This window comes from Chelonia mydas, chromosome 10 (assembly GCF_015237465.2).
Source record: "Chelonia mydas isolate rCheMyd1 chromosome 10, rCheMyd1.pri.v2, whole genome shotgun sequence".
Classification (NCBI taxonomy): Eukaryota; Metazoa; Chordata; order Testudines; family Cheloniidae; genus Chelonia; species Chelonia mydas.
Genome location: NC_051250.2, coordinates 22,213,719 through 22,233,786, shown reverse-complemented (window position 1 = coordinate 22,233,786; position 20,068 = coordinate 22,213,719). Strand labels below are relative to the sequence as shown.

The window sequence follows — 20,068 nt, the reverse complement described above, 5'->3', positions numbered from 1 at the left end:
ATCATTTTAAAAATCTCTTGTTAAAATTTCAGTTGAACTGAGTATTCAGTAAGGTTCAATTTAATGCTGTGTTGTACCACAGTTGCTGGGTTTTATATCCATGGTAATACTAAACTATTGATTTGAATGTAGGATTTCATCATGGCCACATTCTATCTGTATAGTAAAATACATTTTTTTAGGTATAGCTGTAAGAATTGATTTCCCTGTTGTATATACACAAAATAGGCAAACTAACCCTTCTTGTGTGTGTGTATACGCACACTAGGATAACAATTCAATATGTTGCATAAATGGAACAATATTTGTAGGACCAATATCTTAAAGGTAGCCTTAAATTTCTAGGCACACATTCGCTTGCAGTACGTGTGGTCTATTCAAGAACAATATGGGGCACTAAAGGAAAAAGCTATTTAATTCATAATTATGAATAAATACTTCTTTTTAAAGAAATATGGGCAGTTAGCTATATTTTTGTCCTGTTCTAAGTTGGCTGCAAATCTTAACTTCTGCATATGTTACGTATTAACTTGATGTCCTCTAAATTCGAAAAGCATATTGCTTTTACTGTTTAAATTGTGGTCTTAATTAAAGAGACTGGTAGAATGGTTTTGCTTTGTGAATAACAGTTCTTGCATCCTGAATTGTCTTTCTTCTTGTGGACCTCTTCTTCAGGGGTGAAAGTAACTTAAATAAGTTACCAGTATGCAGGGCGGCCAGGGTCCTGGGCAAGGTTGGGTGAGGGATGGCTCTGGATCCCCAGAAGGGGCAGGGGCTCGGGCAGAGGGGGCGGGGCTGGAGCCAAAATCCCCCAGCCAGCCTTTCAGCACTGCCCAGCTGGCGCCACCCTGGGCTCCGGCGGTGATTTAAAGGGCTCTGGGCTTCAGCTGCTGATGTGGTAGAAGCAGCGGCAGCTGAGAGCCCTGGGCCCTTTAAATGGCTGCTGGAGCCCTTTTAAATTGCCAGGCCCTGGAATAGCTGCCCCTTTTGCTTCCCCCATCAGCGGCCCTGCTGGTACGGTCGGCAGTTTCTTGCTGGTACACCGGACCGGACCAGCTTACTTTCACCTCTGCTCTTCTCACATTCATGACAGCAAATATTAGGTCCTTCAAGTTGCTTGTTTATCTAGATACTAAAGCCCTAGAGTTTTGCAAACACTCCATCTTTAGCTTTTAGAAGTTTCCAACTGGAAGGAAATGTCGCTTGCATGTACTTACGTTCTTCTGCGGCACATATATACTCCTTGCATACTGGGAGCAGTCTGCGTGAACGCTTCCTAAAGATGGCGGGGCAGGGGCAAGGTCTTAATGAGTAAAAAAAATAACTAAATTATGTCTCAAGTATTTCAGCCTTGTGTTGAGCAGTACTGTTTTGAATACAAATAGATCTGGAGGCTTTTGTGACTTGAAAACTAATATTTTGATAATACATGTTGGCTTTTCTGTTTAGCTCGGATACTGCAGTGACATTTGCTTTGGAATTTTTACAGTACTTATAATTTGGGGGGGTGGGTTAGAAACAATGTTATCATTTGTGTACATGCCTTGTGCATCTAATTGGAGGTTTTGGATGCCAGTGCAACAAATATTCTGAGCTTGATCACTGGGTTGAAAATTATTTGGCAGGTTCTTAAACAAGTACTACTGTCTTTAAAAACTATATTATCTTTTTTTTTCTGTTCTGGTGGCTAAAACTTTTTTTTTCTCAGAATAGGTCTGTCTGAGGTAGTGCTAGTGCAGGGATTGGTAACCTTTGGCATGTGGCCTGTCAGGGAAATCTGCTGGCGGGCTGGGCCGGTTTGTTTACCTGCAGCGTCCGCAGGTTCGGCCGATCGCAGCTCCCACTGGCCATGGTTCGCAGCTCCCATTGGCCTGGGACGGCGAATCACAGCCAGTGGGAGCTATGATCAGCCGAACCTGCGGACGCTGCAGGTAAACAAACCGTCTCAGCCCGCCAGGGGCTTTTTCCTTGGTGGGCCCCCGCCAAAGGTTGCTGATCCCAGTGCTAGTGCAAGCTTTCCCTCCCTATTCTACCCATGTAGCTTTACACTGGATGGATGGCCACTGTGAGTGAGGGTATTCCAGTCTGTGTCCGTTTTGGTTCTTGGCTTCTGTCTTGAAACGTAAGAGTTAACTCAAACCACAAAATTATTAAGTATATTGTAGATAGCTGAAGTTGTAGGATAACCTCTGGAGAACTTTTTTAGTTCTCCCTACTCAGCTGTGCTATCACCTTGAGTAAGTTGCTGCCTGTTTCTTTCTTTGTGCAATGGCAAGACTAATGGAGTTATAAATACGAAGTGTTTAGTGACCCAAATAACGATTTAGACTAGATTGTCTTTTTATTTCAGATTTAAGAATCTTTGTGTAACGTATCAGTGACTACTTTTGTTACATTGAATAAAGCTAGTCAACTAAGCTAATGTATGAAGATTTGCCTAACTCTAATAAATCAGACACCATATAACTGTGTAGTAAACTGTCAGTCTATTTCTATTGCTTGGATACTCCATTAAGCAACGGTACATCTTGTTGTATGTTCTTTACTAGGTGTGTCTGGTTAAAAAAAATCTCACCAGCTCAAGTACCAATATTTCTGGTCAGTTATATCCTTTCTGGGCAAAATGTGCTCAGTTCTAATTCAGTAACCTGCTGTAAACCTTGTTTTTTGTGAGTTGCTGTTTGTGCTCTTTTTTCAGCAGGAGGCCAGATTTTAGATAAAGATTGTGCCTCAGTATTGATTTTGCTGTTTTTTTCTAGGGTTCCCAGAGCCTAAAATGCTTTTGATAGAAATAGTGTAATTGTAACAGTTGTTTGCATGTAACATTAAACTTGAGTCAGAGCAAACTGTTCATTCCAGGACTTTAGAGTTTGGAACTGGATTGTGTATAGCTCTGTAGAGAACACAGGCTGGCAGTATTAAATCCCAAATGTTACCTCTAATCCATACAATCTCAATATATGGGAAAATGCATTTGGCATTGATGTCCTCACATACTGTGCCTTCTTATGTTTTTAGGAAATTATTAACAACACATCCCTTGCAGAACTGGAAAAGCGTTTAAAAGAGATTCCATTCAACCCTCCTGAAGTTGGTAAGGATGCATAAAAGCGTTTGCCCCATGCTCCTAAATTATGTGCTAGGTTTCGTCTTTCGCAGAAAAAATTGCTGATTGCTTGGTTTGGGATGTGAAATGGTCTATTTCTAAATTAAATGGTGTTTAAACTCCATTTAGTATTGGCAGTGGATTACATATATGCAATACTATTTGTGATCATTATTCTTAGTGGTTTTAGGCATTATACTTCAGCTTTATTTTGAGTGAAGTAGAATAGTAATTCTTGAATGAACAGCTGTTCTGTCACTGTACTGATGGCATTTGTTCTGTAGCTTAGGTTTTGGTGAATAATTTCTGCTATGTCTCAAATTAAGCCCAGGTGTAAGTACTTTACTCTAAAAGCTCTTATTTAATTAATTACCAGTAGTACTTAGTTGGACTCTTTGAAAGAATACAGTAGTAACTAGATCCTATACTAATGGTTAGAATGTAATTAAGTACTGTGGAGCTGTATCACTTTTTCTAAGGCGGTGGCATGAAAGAAGGGATGTTAAATGATCGGAAGGGATAGACTGTTTTTAACATTCTGGAATGGAGTTCATGAACTGCTGATATAAAAAGGGAAAAACCATTAGGCGGCGTAACATGTTGAAAGGCAGGAGGAGAGGGTCTCTTGTCTTAAGCAATATAGATGTTTGAATTACTCTGTTTAGCATTCTAAATATGCAGAGCAAATGCACATAGTTTCTTAAACTTGGGTGGCTTCAAGAAAGAAAATAGTAATCCAGAGGCTTTCTGACTTTTTCTTCTGTAATAATTCTATTAGCCAGCCAGCAGGAGGTGTTGGTGCACACAGCATAGTTTCCTACTTCCACATATGTACTTTTCACAATGTATTCACTGTAGCCCAGTAGTTCTCAAACTTTTTTGTACTGGTGACCCCTTTAACATAGGAAGCCTATGAGTGTAACACCCCCCCCCCCCATGTATAAATTAAAAACACTGTTTTATATATTTAACACCATTATAAATGTTGGAGGCAAAGCGGGGTTTAGGGTGGAGACTGACAGCTCATGACCCCCCATGTAATTCCTTCGTGACCCGCTGAGGGGTCCCGACCCCCAGTTTGAGAACCACTGCTGTAACCTCTTCGAACTTGGGGATGGGACAACTTGGCCTCTCCCTGGTGAGCTCTTTTAGTTGATGTAGTACCAAATGATTGTATGAAATCATATTAATTTTGCTACTTGTTGGGTTCTGCATCAAAATTTGGTGGATATGTTAACATTAATCACTTGTATGAATGACTACTGTAAAGTTTGATATTGCAATAGACGTGGGTCAGAACTTTCAAGGCAAAGACGGTTTAAAGTTATTGAAATACTTCTGTCGATTGTTAGATTTGTGGAGAAATGTGTGGGTATGCATTGTGGCGTTAAAAGGATAACCTGTTTGAGCTGAGTTTAAATCAAGTTAACTGAACCTATTGGTTAGGTAGTATTAACATTTTTTCTTAGAAATATATTCTTTTGAGAGAGGACTGTTTTTGACTGAAACATTGGCATGCTTATGATGCTGTGTAACTTTTTTGTAGATTTTTAAACTTAAATATGCTAAGAATTTTGAGTCATGGTTAGACGCTGGAAAAATACTAGATAAGGTAGTTAGTCAGCTTATTTTGTTACATATAGGCTTCCTTAACATATGGCTAAAATACTATATTATGACACCTATTTATGTCCCTATTGTAAATATTGGGGTGTACTTCATAGCTATATTCATTCATCATTTTTGCTGCGGAAAAGACTCCTTAATTGTAATAAAGTGGATATAACTAAGCTTGACTTCCATTTCCACTGTGTGTACTTAAGTTTGATTGCTTTAAGCACTGTTTCTCTCCTTCTAGTCCCGTTTCCCCTCCAAAAAAATTGCTTGAACTGTTCAGATGTCTCTTACAGACTGGGAAATTAAGTATGAAAGGCTAAACGATGCTAATGTTGGGGGCTTGTGGAGTGGGAGTTAATTGACTGTCGATGGGACTTAGGCTTTCTAAGTATTTTAGGGGTAAACTTTTAAAGTGTTTAGGTGCTTAAAAATGCAGTTAGGTATTTAGTGGGATTTTCAGAATGCCTCAAGGTACTTATTTGCATATATAGGCATTTAAGAATCTTTAAAAAATGTGGCCCTAAGTCACCTTTGGAAATGGGATTTAGATGCTGAAGTCACTTAAGCACTTTTGAAAAATATTAGTCTGTTTGCTACCACTGGAGTAGCAATTACACGCTGTATGTCATGTGTTGCAGAAGAGTCAGAAGAAATAAGATGACTAATCCTGTTCCCATTGTTTCAATAAAAAGAAAAGGAGTACTTGTGGCACCTTAGAGACTAACCAATTTATTTGAGCATAAGCTTTCGTGAGCTACAGCTCACTTCATCGGATGCTTATGCTCAAATAAATTGGTTAGTCTCTAAGGTACCACAAGTACTCCTTTTCTTTTTGCGAATACAGACTAACACGGCTGTTACTCTGAAACCTGTCATTGTTCCAATGGAAGTTTGGCTGCTAAAGTGGCAGTATGATCCAGAATATCTCTGGATGAGAAGGGCTATGAGAGTCTAGTGGTACAATTTTTGACTCAGTGGGAATAGGAATGGTTCCTAGAAGCCTTCTTCTGTCAATGAAGCTTTAAATTGCTTGTAATTTGTAAAAGTTACTAGAATTATCCATAGTGCATTATGCACTTGCAGCAAATGTGTTTCTGGTTAAATATAACTTCTACTTACATGATACCCTTAGGTAAACATGACTTTTCCTTCTTCAGAAAGTGCAGAAGGGTTTCCAAGTTATGACACAGCTTCTGAACAACTTCATGAAGCAGGCTATGATGCTTACATAACAGGACTGTGTTTCATCTCCATGGCTAACTACCTAGGTACTATATTTTTTTTTTCCCCAAAAAACTATTCCTCTACTCTCTGTTTCAATGCATATGTTATGCTGAATTTCTTCTTTGTTTATTAGGTTCATTTCTCAGTCCTCCGAAAAATCATGTATCTGCTAGATCAAAACTCATTGAACCCTTTTTTAACAAGTAAGTAAATCACTGTACATTACAAAACCTGCTATAATCTGAAGGTGGAGCTGAAAACCCTGGCGTCAGTTTAAACTAATCACTTGTATTTTACTGTTTTACATTTAAAATTCCCTGGTGGCCTATCTTATTCGTATTAAGAATTTAATGAAGTGTTGGTATTGGGAGGTAAAAACTCCCATATATTCATTAAGTATTGCTTCTGAGCAGGGAGATGCCTGCCAACTTGCTTAAGAGAGCATGGAAGGGATTATGTTAAAATTGTGGCTCTAGCTCCATTGTTCTTCTTGGTATTGAGATCTATACTATTGTCAGTTAGCAAATGTTTGCATAGTTCTAAGGAATAATCAAAGTGAGAAAAATAACTCTGATTTAAATGTTTCTATAGTTCGTAAGCCAAGGATAGGTATTGGAGATTTAGTGTGAGCAATAAAGCTTGTTGCTGCACTGATTTAAAAAAAAAAAAAGAGAGAGAGAGATAGATGTAGCCTAGAAGTATGTCCAAAGGATCCAGAGTGGTATTTTTGATGCAGCTTTTGCTTTACCTGGACCAAAATCTAATATTTGTGACATATTATTTAAGATATCAGGCAATAAACTTTTAAAGAAATTACATTGATTTTTCAGAATAAATTCATTGGATCTTAAATTCACAGCATCTTTTATTGCTGGATTAGATATTCATGAAGATCTTAAAGATTTAATTGAGAATTTTAGAAATCTAAAGTTTTTTTGTGCATGTTTCTGATGCTTTGCTTATTCATAGTCTTTTCTTGTCGTGCCTCTGGTGGTAGAATAATCTTACATGATGGCATGTGAACACAGTAAGGTTATGGTGGGGAATCTCTTGACAGAGGTTTAGTGACGGTTGTAAACTGAAGGCTACCACATTTTGGAAAGAAATAGCCAAATCTGCAAACTGTCACCTTATTGGAGATAATACTGAAGGCATGTTGAGCTAGAGTCACAAAGAAACTTAGGGGCATCACCACTCCTGATTTTTTGGCACTTACAAAATCACTGAGAGTCACAAAGCTTGAGTTAGGCATTGAGGTGCCCTATACAGTGAGGAGACAGGGGGAGAGCCTCCTGAGAGTGGGTTTCACAAAAGGCAGCATGCTGGTGGCTCCTTGCCTAAACTAGCCAATGGGAGATGCCAAGATGAGGTTTGCATCCTAGAGACTAACAATTTATTTGGGCATAAGCTTTTGTGGGCTAGAACCCACTTCATCAAATTAGGCCTGAATAAAGTCTGGGAGTGGTCGGGTCATTACAAAACCTAAACCTAATTCCCCCCTACTAATTTCCCCCCTACTGTTACTCTCACCTTTTTGTCAACTGTTTAAAGTGGGCCACTCTCATTACCACTACAAAAGTTATTTTTCCTCCCTTGGTATTCTGCTGTTAATTGAATTGTCTCGTTAGACTGACCTCACACTTGGTAAGGCAACTCCCATCTTTTCATGTATTTATACTTGCTCCTGTATTTTCGTCTCCATGCATCTGATGAAGTGGGTTCTAGCCCATGAAAGCTTATGCCCAGATAAATTTGTTAGTCTCTAAGGTGCCACAAGGACTCCATGTTTTTGCTGATACAGACTAACACAGCTACCACTCTGAATCCTACACCCTGTACCTCTGAGATAGGCATGCCTAAATTCGGGCCGCAGGGCGGTGCTTTCCTATATTGGGATTCTCAGCTGCACACCCTTGCTTGACATTAGGCACCTATGCCTTTTTATCAAGAAACTGAAAGGGAGGGGAAGGAGGAGGACTCCCTCAAACTTTTAGTCCAGTGCTTAGGATACTCACTGGGGATATGGGAGACCCCTGGTTCATGCCCCTCCCACCACCTGAGGGGAAGAAGGGATTTGAACAGGGATATGCCACTTTTCGTGTAAGTAAATAATCACTGGGCAATAGGATATTGTGATGTGTGGGGCTCCTTTTGCAGGTGTTCCACTGTGAATAAATAATGAAAGTGTCATTGGGAGCAAGAATAAGTCATTCAGTGGCCTGGTGGTTAGAGCACTCACCTGGGAGGTAGGAGACCTGCTCCAATGACTTTACTTGTCCACAATAGAACAGCTTCATCAGGAAGGACAGAAGAAGCCCCACACCAGAATATTCTACAGCTGAATGGTTAGGATGCTCACCAGAGAGGTGGCATATCCCTTTTGAAATCTCTTCTCCCCCCTCATTTAGAGGGTTGAGGGGGTTGGCAGGGCTTGAATCAGGGCTCTCCCACATCCAAGGTGAGTACCTGAACCACTGGGCTAAAGGTTATCCCATCCCAGCCGTTTTGTGTAAGCTTGCCTATCGGGTTCTGATCTGCTAGGCGAGGTTTGCATGCTTACCAGATCAGCCCCGTAGGCAAGTTAGGAGGAACCCCTCTTTTCTCTTGACTTGTGAATGGCTCTGGAACTCATGCATCTGGATGCCGGGCATGGGGCTGCATTGTGTATGTTCAGAGGCAGAAACAGAGACACCTAGAACTTTTACAGAAAAAAATTTGGGTGCTTGCAGAGTTTAGGTGCCTGCAGGATTTGGCAACAGCTGAGTGATGGTTTTGTGAATCCCAGTAGTTGCCTGAAGTGGCAGTTGCTTAAGTCCTTTTGTGACTCTAGCCCATTAAGTAGACTTTTGAAATTCCCCTTATCAGTTCTCTACCATTTCAAAAGGGCCATTTTATCTGATCATTTTGTAAGTTCTTCCATTAACTATGATATACTAGTGACAGAAAAGTGCAGATTAGTGATCAACTAGAATTCAATACCACTCTTATTGCATATGTTCAGTTGAGTAAATGAGAGCTGGCTGCAGCATTGATCAGTCTAGTCTCACTTAATCCTGTGATACATCTCACTCTAAAGTTATATTTTGGCAGGTTATTCAATACATGACAAACACGTTCGTTCACTCACTCCCAGTAGCTGTAGATTAAAATACTTTTTTTACCGAAAGTCCAAGAGTATCATTATATCTTTATAATATACTGAAACTGATTAAAAATGTATAGGTCTTGTTAGACTTGGTGATCTCTGCAGCAAATATATATGGATTGAGAGAATTCCAAGTCAGTAATATATGAAATTTAAACACTTAAAACTAAAATATCCTTATCAAAGAGGTTTTGTAGAGTCTTCTAAAGAAACTACAAATCTAAAATGTCCAAAATACTGGGCTGCAAGCAACCATGCTGATGAATTTTTGTTAGATTGAGAACCAATATTGATAGTAAATTTATTTTTCTGTTTGTTGTGACATTTTCCAGATATTAAAGAATTTCAGTTTTTAGGAAATCTAGGATAGAGTATGTAAATATTGTGTATAGTTACTCTAGTAGTTAGTCAGAGTGGGATTGGAGGAGCTGGGTTATTGGCTCCACCATTGACTTGTCTCAGTTTCCTATCTGTAAAATAGGAATACTTTGTGAACCCATCACATAGGGAAGTTGAAGCACTTTAACACACTCTTCCCAGTACTAAGAGTTATCACTTCTATAGCAGTTTTAATTCAAAGATCTTAAAGATGGCTTCCTCCAAATGCAAAAAGGAATATACTACATAAAGATGTATAGGGAGGACGTTATTTCTCCTTTTGACTTCCTGCATTAGCTATTGACTGTAAATGCTTAACAGGAAAAGTTTGAGTTCTAATAAAGTTAAAATAAACAAATTTTGAGTTAATGTAGTGAAAACATGTTTCTGTTTACCCATGATTACATAAATCTAGTTAATTCAGCACAGGCAACACTTACTTATTTCATAGGATAAGGTGACACTCTTACATGGCTATTTGTCTGTTTGCAGAAGTTTCAAACCGACAAGAGGTAATCTCAAATCATGGATAAAGACACTGACTCTGTATCCCTAATCTCTGCAGATAAGTGAAAATACAGATGTAGCAGATCACATTTGTTGCACCACATTCCCATTGATATAACTTAGTTTTAAATGGGTGCAAATATTGATTATATTAACTAATGCTGTGTTTTGAAATGCCTCATTTAAAGAAATATTACTGCAACTATCTCAATTCTAAGATCAGTGCTTTTTTACAAAGAAGCAGATCTCTGATCTTGATAAATTCCTGGGGTATACATAATTTTTGGTGCCTCTTTATTCTTGCTGTCAGCCACAATTTGTTTTCCTAAACATGCTTTTAAAGCGAACTTATGGGAGGATAGCCTTAATATTAAATACCCATTGGTAGTATTCTAGCTAAACTTTTTTCTCCAGCATTTTAGTAAACTAGCATCTGCGACAATTAGCTTAATGACGACAACAAGCTTAATTACTACTAAGGATAAACAAATGAATTGGATAACTCTTAGGTAGCTGGTGCTCAGACAACTTGTGTAAGAGTTTTCTCCAGTGTTTGCCATCTCAGAGAAGCTGCTTTTCTTTAACACTTGGTGTTCTGCACTTCTAATGGAAGCCTGAACATTTTTGAGAACACTTCACTTTTATTGAGTTACCAGTTTTGAACTCAGTTACATATTATGATGGCTTAAAAGCTTTGAAATTGGTCAAGAGCAGATGCAATTTAGCTTTGTTCAGTTACTCTTCAAATCTAGTAAATATGGTTGGTTCTTTTGTTGTGAAGGGCAAAAAATTATAGCAGCACTCCTGAGTTTTTTCTCGTTGTACATAATATGAGGACATAAACGGCAAGGCTAATCTACCAATCGAGGATGCAGCACACTCACTCACTGCAACACAAAGCAATATACACAACTTATACATAATGGTGGTGTCACAAATAAGTTACTGGTGGGAGGTTATGTTGCACATGCATATGGTAGCTTCAGTGGCTAACGTAGGGGTCTCAAACTCAATTTACCTTAGGGCCAGTGCCAGTCCTCAAATCCTCCCAGCGGGCCAATAATGTCACTGAAGATGGTGTTCAGAAAAGAAAACGTTTATATTGTATTTTTTTATTTCAAATTTCTTAGAAATAATAAAACTGTCATACAGCTTTATACAGTTTTTCTCCTGCCAGAGTTTTTAGTGTTTGCCAGACACCTGGCAACGCTTCAGTTCTGTCAGTTTGTTGATGTTTGGCCTCAGTGACTGAGCAGTTGAAACCTTCAGTATTGCAGCGGGATGTGCATGAGATAGTTGTGCTCAGTATTTTGACTTGTTTATATTCATTGTGGGGAAGAAAGTGATGCTGCCTCCATTGCTGCCTTTGCCTGGCACTAATGATGCTGCCTCCATGGTTGACTCTGCGTGGCGACTAGTGATGGTATCTCTATCCCTCTTCCTCAGCCAATGGGAGCTGCGAGGGGCGGTGCCTGCAGCAGACATTGCTGGCGGCATGTCTGCATGAGCCTCTCCTCGGAGGACGGCAGTGGGGAGGTTCTCGGGCTGCAGATGGCCCCCAGGCCGGGACTTTGAGACCTCTGGTCTAAAGTCTTGCATCTGCTGAAATTTTTCTACCTTTGTTGCAATTCCTGGCAATTCAGAACTGGTAAACAAGTCACTTTGTCAATGATAACTCCTCTTTTTGGGGAGTTTCCTAGTACTTAAATAGAGATAATGTACAATGTATGATCATAGAGAACTATTTTCAAGCTGATGTGCCAGTTACTGTTTAAATATGACTTTATGAATAAGCCAATTTTCAAGTTTACCACCACAGTATTCAGAGTAACAGCCGTGTTAGTCTGTATTCGCAAAAAGAAAAGGATGCATTTGATGAAGTGAGCTGTAGCTCATGAAAGCTTATGCTCAAATAAATTGGTTAGTCTCTAAGGTGCCATAAGTACTCCTTTACTTTTCACCATAGTATATTAACTGGTCTTGCTTACAAGAGTGGCTTCACGGTTCAAAGGAAGTGGCAAGAAAAATGACAGATACAGGCTTCAGGAGATCAGAAACTCTCTCCTGAACCATGCAGCAGTACAAGGTTGAGATGGAACCATGTTGCAATGTAGAGATGACACGAAAAGGGGTGCCAGTTCCAACACTCTGGGCACACTGGGAAGCAGACTTCCGGTCACTGACTCCTGGGTAGCAGAGGTCAAAACTTTGACCAGATAGGTAACTGCTGAAGGGGCAGCTGATTTTGTGGGCTTGTGCTGAAGGTCTGCTTTTAAGGGGTACTTCTGTGTTCATACTTGCACTGTTAGGATAGCTATACTGGTAGAGGTTTCATGTCACTGGAGGAAATCAAATAACAGCAGGCAAAAGTGGAGGGTTTAGTCTCAGGACTCAAAGTGAAGTGTGCATGAGAGCAGGACTCTACCAAGGGAAGGAAAGTTTGGCTGGTAAAACTTACTAGTGTAGACCAGGTTTAAATCTTGCTCTTAATCTTTTAATACTTGAACAGCCACAAATATATGCAATGTAACTTATTTAATCTTTTCAAGAGCTTTTTTTTATGGTGCATTTTGTTTGATGTTCAGTAGTTAAAAGATTTTCAGGCAAACCTAATCTGTGATGGCAATTATCTAAAATTATTCTTCAGACAGATTCCTGGCACTCTCAACATGACCATCACTACTGGTCACAGGGAGATTCACTTCTCTGTCAAAGTAATAATTACTGGATTGAACACTAAAATAAGATACTTAGTGGGCTCTCTCAATACTAAGGTAAACAAGGACTAGCATATCTATGTCCTCCGGATGGATCAGTCAATAGAAAGATGAGGGTATCTTCAGATTTTTTTTGGATCGATTTATAGCTGTTCTTCAAAATATACAAGACAGCTGATTGCATTGCCATAATTGGTATATTTTTGATCCTTAATATTATTTATTATTGTCTGTCATGTTGCTGGCAATTTAGGGGCTTGTCTAATTGGACCGGGGCAAGCCGGGGTGTGAATCTAGCCTGCAATAGCCTGTTATGGTCTAAATTCCATGCACTACCTAGTGATATGTGATAATTTATAGCACTTTGATAATAGAGAACTCTGACAAAGAATTTAACGTGCATCAGCAGGATCCACACAGACAGTTAGACCGCGACAGGGCAAGTGCAGGGTAGATTCAGACCCTGGGTTGCTGCTTTCTAATTGTTCAAGTAGACAAGTCCTTAGTGAGTGGTGGTGAATGGTCCTACTAAATAATGGAGTTTAAAGAAAATAAGGAGATTTCTAGTAAAATCTCAATTGTGCAAGCTACGAAAACTGAATAAAAATTCTGCTGCTACTTACTGCACTTTCTGAAAATTGCATAAGAGACTGAATTTTCCTTTGGTAGGTATATTAAGGTTGAACAGTAAATTGACTGGCTGATTTTTAAAGTTAGAGCAGTTAGTTTTCATCATGCTACATAGAAATTTGCTTACTCAGCTTTTGTAGTGAAGAGCACGTAATTACCTTCCAACAAACAGGCATACTTAATTCCTAAATGAAGCATTCAAAGTAACCAGAAGAGGTTTTAAAATGTAATGCAGTTAAAAATGCTACTACCTAACAGGATACTATGGCAAGTAATTGAAATTTCTATGGAATAAAAAAAAAAATTAACATTAGTATTTTATTACAGTGTAAATGAAGTCTTCATCATACAGATGTGTTAGCATTTATAATCTTATGGTTGAAGTGAATACTGTAATTATGATCAGAAACACTCAATGGAGGTCAGTGAAAGGGAGAATGATGGAAGGTATTGATGAAAATATTATCTGTGTTGCATCCAGACATTCTGATAAGTAGTAAATGGAAGGAGTAAGAAGTAAGTGGAAGGACTTTGGCCTAAGCCCTTGTTTCTAAGCATGCTTAGGTGCTATATTAATGTTTTAGCTATCTCCAATGAATGTCTGGTAGAGGTGTACCCACTGTAGCTTTTCCACAAAACTTGAGTCAGTGCAGCAAATCTCTCTTGTTAGGTTCTTAAAAATCAAGAACTTTATTAAGAACCTATCATATGTTTCTCCGTTTGTGTCAACAGTTCACATTATTCTTCAGGGTATCCTTTATCTCTCACATCTTTTGTCCTGGCATCCAGAAAATAGCTCTACCCATCCTTTTTCTCTTTATCTGGTCATAGTCACTCAGACACTGGCTTGGGTGCTTGCTTTCAATCATCAGACGATCCATCTCCCTCATTCTGGTCCTCTAAATAGCCAAGTGTGAAAATCATCTATTGCAGGTATCATGTCAAATGCCATGCTTATGCTTTAGAGTTCTTTAATTTCTCATTAGATGCTTGTCCTCAGTTTCTCAAACAGCAGATATCAGTGCACTTGTGGTTAGCACTCTGCACATATTTGCTTGCATCAGATTCTTCTTAAAATAGTGTTGCCCCCTCACAATATAACTTTGGACTTCGCAACTGGTTTTGTGGTGGTCTAGTCTAACTGTTAGCAGAATCATACACGTTATCCTTTTCATTACTGCAGGGTTTAGCGTGTCACTTGATCTATATTGCATAGATACATTCTTTGTAATGCTGATGTCTCATTGATAAGGCAAAGGTGAGGCTGTCTCAAGCAAAAAGTAAAACAAAACAAAACCTGATTGTTCAAAACAAGTAACTTGATTAAAAATTAACGGAATTAATATCTTGAATAAATGGCACAATTTATTCTAGTCCACTTCTTAAAATCTATTAACTACCATTAAAAATGTGCTTATCTGGAAACTTATGTCATGTAAATATGTATAATATAGCATATAAACTGCTTGTGTTATACTTCTAATACTGTTGGCTGCAGAAAATATTGAAACTACTAGCAAGTTCAGTACAGCTGGGTGGTGGCTGAAATTCCAGCTTCTGATTTTAAAAGGTTAGGACTGGCATTCTACAGCTTAAAATTCGAAACTAAAACTGTCAAAGGTCACGCTTCAATTGCAGCATAGATTGTTTCCTAAAGTATCAGCGAAGGAAGTTGGAAAACTCTATTTTATGGTGAGATTTATCCTAAATGTTTAGTACTGTGTTCCTCCCTATAGGGTACATGCTCAGTCTTTCATGGTTATTAGGATCTCTGTGCTCTCCTAATTCAACCAATACAAGTAAAAACATTAACATTTAATCACTATCCCAGCAACTAATATAACCCTACTGATACTCTGACCATCATGACACTGAGCATGCAGTTTGCTCCTTAGGTGATTGGATCCCAATGTGGAAATATGGGCTGCCCTTGGAAAACACATCTATCTGTAATAAGTGTCCAAGCTCTTTACCGATGAAATATTTTAATTCAGTACTGTAAACTGAGGACTAGAGCCCAGAGGCATTTATTCCTTTGTTTACTTTTCCAATAACAGTGGTCAACTAGCTTATTTTAGAGTGAACTCAATATTGCTTTATAGATTTGGCGCACAAAACATGTTAACCTTAAGAAGAAGAGAAAACTCTGGCTAGATCTCTGACTCTTACAAGCTAAACTGGTTTCTAAACCACCTAAATGATAAACTGTCTAGTGAATTAATATATTGACTTGCAACTGATTTGGGTTTTTTGAATTACACTTTTTCCCTTTATATTTTTTCAATTTATTGCTAGTGAGTAGCTAATTCAAAATTACTTGGTCTCATCAGATTACATGATCTTTAGCAAGTACCTTAGTTTGTCAGTTCAGATTTCCTAATCATTAGACAGTAACTGGTACTGAGTTAAAGTTAATATTGAATGAATTCTAAATCCAAAAAAACTTCAGAAGCCACTTAATGTGGACAGTGTTCTTGTCTTGTAGTTATCACACATAATTCAAGCACCTAGAAGCAAGGAGTTAATCAAGAACATCAAATCTTACTGTCCACTTAATGTATTAATCATACCAAGTGTAGTGAAATGTGTGTCACATTATAACACAGTCGTGACCCAAATGCTGTATTTACCAGTAATGGCAAAGTATGAGCACAAAATTGTTGAAAAATTGTATATATTAATGATATTCAAATACTTTAACTGTCATTCTTTGGAAAAATCGTACTCCAGAATGAGGGTTTGGATGCAGATAGAGAAATCTATCATGTATGCATGCATGTAAACTGGCTGCATATCAACCTGGATAATTCTGAAATGAGTTAGCTAGTAAGTGGAAGCAAATAGAGGAATGTTGTTTATGAATATAGCTTCCAGTCTGTTGAGGCTGTGTGTTTGCCTTTCTCCACCATTGTTCACAGCCTCGGGGGTCTTGTTGGAACCCTTGATGTGCCTGGTTTCTCAGTAGCATAAGTGGTTTCTGTGGCCATTCAGGAGGTTGTGGCTGTTCCTGTCTGAGAAGTAGCTTTATCCTGGCCCCCACTGAAGCAGTTCAAATTGTTTGGGAGATGATTCTTTCCAATTTCTAAAGTTGAACTCTGTAGGGATGATGGCCGTGCTTTCTGGGTTGAAGGAGCTGGCTTCAGTATCGGACTTGCATTCTGTCAGGGCACCTTGTAAGATTTGTATTTGGTTTAGTCTTAGCAGAATTGTTTATTAGGTGTTCCTAATAAAATATCAGTGTTTGTGGAACAACTGCAGTGATTCTTTAGTGTGGTGTGGGAACTCTTGTCACTGGTTTCTTAACTTAGTAAACTAGCACCTAGCTGCTACACAAGAAGCACTTCATAAATCAGTAACACACATTATTTCAATGCATATATAAATGCACTTTTCTCCAAACTATGGAGCTGTTAATTTACCAGACTAGCTGATTGCAATGACCCTTTCTGGAGTTAAAAATCTGTAAATCTAGTTAGGTGTATTATTTTATTTTTTAACAGTTGAGATGAAAAATGTTCCCTGTAAAACCAAGTGGTGTGTGTTTGTGATGGGGGGGAGAGGGGTGCATTTTGGGTATAAATATTGCATATTAACTTATAAAAAGTAGTTATTTCATTCAGTCAGAAGCAGGAAGCTGAACAGAACTTCAAGGGATGTGCTGTTGAAATCTATGTAATGGTTGGTGGTTTTGATGTTGGAGGGATAGTTTTGAATGACTAAGCAAATCACTTCAGAGGAAAACCAAAATCGGGGCATGAGAACTGGCTTGAGACCTCTCTACCCCACACACTTGTCGACTACAAGAGGGCGATGTGGTCGTGACCTACAGGTTGAGCACTTCAGCTTTACAACATTTATGATATCAGAAATCACTTCCCTAGTGGATTTATGATTTTCTTGTGTGGTAGCTGAATAAAGATAAGAAAACAGATACATTTTAGAACTTAAGTTAACACAAATCTGCAGTCAAGAATGGATCAATATGTTTTCATGTGGTAAAAATAAATCCAATGTTAAACTTGGAGCATCTGCTACTTTTTCACTACATGTTGTAGTGATAAATGTAGTTCCTGCTTCTAGCTTCGGTACAAAAAATCTTACAATAAATACTTTGGGTTTGGACTTAAGTTTTAAATGCCAGTTTCGTTCTATTAAGTACCTTTACTTTCTAACTTCATAAATGCTATTCAACACAATATTAAGATAAACCTGTATGTGTGTCAGTAGTGACTACATGACAAGAGAGGGTGATGTCTGTAATACAAAGTAAGTCAAATAGCTAAGGATGACTGACTTGCAAAAAACAGTATTTTACTCATAAGCAGGAATCCTAGAAATCCATTTGCCATGAAAAAATGCAGAATTTGCGTTTTTACAGAAAATCTTCAGTTTCTACATTTTGTGAAAAAATAAAACATATTAACTATTAACTAAATTTTACTGAAAGTACCAATGTCAATTATTCAATGCATGCGACCTCCCCCTTTTGTGGTTGATTTTTAAATGCACTTTAAATTTACATACTCCAGTAAACCTCTGGCATATAGAGGTTACTCAGTGGCATAAAGGGATTTGTGTTTTAATGAATCTCAAATTTCACTTGAGCCAGCAGGACTCAGAAAGTGAGTAATGTTAATATAAAAGCAATTTTTTCTCTATTATTTGTGCATTTAAAAAAAAAACAATTTTCTGAAAAAACAGAATACAGACATAAGTATTTGGTATATGTAAAATACAAATTGTAATTGTATTTTCTTCTTATGATTGACACTGTTAGGCTTTGAACTTGCTTAAAAATGGTAAATATATCAATAAGATATTATGTTCAACTGATATATGTGTGTGTATTGCAGCTACGGAATGAAAGTTCAGCGTTTCATTTTAATCATGGAAAAACACTGATTTTCAGGTTTTTATTGGAGAATTTTGTGGGTTTTTTATCACGGAAAGACTAGGATCCCTGCTTATAAGCTTATTTACTCAATTTCTTAAACTTAAAAAAAATGTAGAATTTAGAACAAGCAGTTGATCAATCTCTTCTAAACGCTATTTGTCTGCTTCAATTCAGTACCTTTACCAAGCTTTCAGAGGATTTGAAAACAGCCATGGTCTTGTTGATCCTAGACACTTGTCTTTTGGCTGAGCTAATATGAAGAATTGCAGTTAGCTATGTTGCCTATTGTGAAATGTACTGTGTATTTTTACTTTAAGCTAAATGGCTATGCTGAATTTTCAAAAAAACGGAGTTGCTTCTGAGGTAATCTTGCATAGCTCCATTAACTTTTAGCTGTTGTATCACTTTCAACCATGGAACCCCTCCTAAATTAAAATGGTGAGGAGGCTTTAACTAGAACTAAGACAACCTAACAAATACTTTTTAACAGAATGAACTTGCTTATATTTGGTACATATATTGCTAACTTCTATAAGGTCTTTTTATACATGGATTCATCATGATTAAGGCTACGATTATGTCACAGAGGTCACGGAAGTCACAGAATCCATGACTTCCATTGACCTCTGTGACATTTTCTGCTCCCAGCCCATTTCCCTCCCCTCTATCCCCTCCCCACAGCTCCCAGCCCGTGCAATCGTGGGGGCACACCGCAGCTGCCCAGCCATGGTGGGGACCACAGCAGCTGGGACCCCAGAGCTCCCACTGACCGCAGCGGTGGGGAACCCGGGAGCCCCAGGACCAGTGGGTGCTGAACCCGCCTCTCCAGTTTGTCAGGGGTATTTTTAGTGAAAGTCATGGACAGGTCATGGGCAATAAACAAAAATTCACGGAAGCCCATGACCTGTCCATGACTTTTACTAAAAATATCTGTGACAAAAACTTAGCCTTAATCATGATACGTACCTTGAAGAATTGTTTTTATAACTCTCTAAATATTTTTCTCCATTTTTGAGGTACAAATATATTATAAACATGCATAAATAGGTCAAACACAATATAGTAGTGTGCACTTACTGTCAATTAAAAAATAGAGCACTTAAACAAGGTTACCCTGCTTTTAGTTCCTAGAAAACTTAAACAGTGCACAGATTTTCTATGTAAAAATGTCATTCTCATAAAACACAGTTATTCAAATATTATATTTGCCATAGTATATAAAAATCTTCATTCAAAATATAGTCTTCAGTTTGAAAACTAAAATTGGTGAACAGAATGGTTCTGGGTGAAGCCTTAGAATGAAATACAAAATCTCTTAGCCATCAGTTTGAATCCAGGATTGGGCCCCGAAGTTGCAGTGGTTTCTGAAAAAAACACAACCAAATAATGTAGACCTTTGAGTGAGCTCATGAAAAGGGAGTACATATCTACCAAACTTTTTTATCAGAACCCTCCCTACATCTGCTCACTACTTACCTCATGTCCAGTATTGTGGGAAATACTGTGGAGCAGAGTGGAAAACTTCTTACCAATAATTTCCTTTCTGCTAGCAGCATCTCCCACAACTCTACCCACCTTGGATGATGCAAGGGTCAGATATTAAGTGGAATTGTTGTCATAGGACTGTGTTTCCTTGGTCTAATGTACATAGTTACTTCATTTTCTCTGAGATATTTTGTTAATAATGTTATGCAAGTTCTATAGCAGTGGTGTGCAAATGTTTCCAGTTGCGCTCTCCCATTAATGGAATCTTTCTCCCCTCCATTACTGCACAGCCAAGGCTTCCTCAGCAATGGAGCTTGGGCTGAAGGCAGAACTGGGTGTGGAACTAGGGATGCGGGAGGAGCTGG

General features: G+C 38.3%; 1 protein-coding gene across 8 annotated transcripts in view; it reads left to right on the top strand.

Annotated features, from left to right (window-relative positions):
- Positions 1-20,068, top strand: part of PARN (poly(A)-specific ribonuclease) — a 172,175-nt gene that overhangs the window by 25,273 nt on the left and 126,834 nt on the right. For all 8 annotated transcript variants that reach the window (XR_005226961.2, XM_043523383.1, XM_037910035.2 and 5 more), the window contains 3 exons: positions 3,019-3,094; positions 5,881-5,991; positions 6,081-6,150. Coding sequence is in view for 7 of the 8 variants with exons in the window: in XM_043523383.1 (XP_043379318.1) it covers positions 3,019-3,094; positions 5,881-5,991; positions 6,081-6,150 (257 nt within the window). In the remaining variant the exon portion in view is untranslated. The remainder of the gene's footprint in view (positions 1-3,018; positions 3,095-5,880; positions 5,992-6,080; positions 6,151-20,068) is intronic.